The sequence below is a fragment of the Apaloderma vittatum genome, unplaced genomic scaffold, assembly GCF_000703405.1.
Source record: "Apaloderma vittatum isolate BGI_N311 unplaced genomic scaffold, ASM70340v1 scaffold26984, whole genome shotgun sequence".
In the NCBI taxonomy this organism is placed as follows: domain Eukaryota; kingdom Metazoa; phylum Chordata; class Aves; order Trogoniformes; family Trogonidae; genus Apaloderma; species Apaloderma vittatum.
In genome coordinates this window covers 5,672-6,081 of record NW_009712528.1, presented here as the reverse complement: position 1 = coordinate 6,081, position 410 = coordinate 5,672, and the positions used below count along the sequence as shown (strand labels likewise).

General features: G+C 58.5%; 1 protein-coding gene across 1 annotated transcript in view; it reads right to left on the bottom strand.

The window, feature by feature from the left end:
* Positions 1-6: 6 nt before the first annotated feature.
* The window catches only part of LOC104272914 (transmembrane gamma-carboxyglutamic acid protein 3-like), a gene marked incomplete at both ends in the record, with an annotated part of 1,149 nt that continues 745 nt past the window's right edge, over positions 7-410 (bottom strand). The window contains one exon of the mRNA XM_009868032.1: positions 7-372. Coding sequence (XP_009866334.1) covers positions 7-372 — 366 coding nt within the window. The remainder of the gene's footprint in view (positions 373-410) is intronic.

Here is a 410-nt window from a genome sequence, read left to right as displayed (position 1 = left end):
CGAATGCTCAGGCGGGTAGAGGGTGCCGTCTTGCTGAGGGGTGCCACCAGCTCTGCCATCTCCAGCCACTCGGTTGCTCGCTTCTCTCTGATACTGGGTTTCCCCTTGGCTTTGCGAGCGCTCCCGGTACACCATGACCCTGGGGAGGTTGCGTCCCGTTCGGCTGGCCAGGTAACGGTTCTGGGTGTAGGAAGGGCGGTGGCGGGTGGCCTTTTGAAGCTGGCACCTCCAGATGATGAAGAGGGCAATGACTATGAGAAGAGCCACTCCCAAGAGGGGCACCACCACGTACATAGCGTCTGAGCGCTCCGTGCCATGCCCAGGGTCCTTGACAGAGTACACAGAGTTGCTGTAGCCCTTCCAAAACTCCATCTGTGGCAGGGGGAGAGAAAAAAACAACAAAAGAAGCA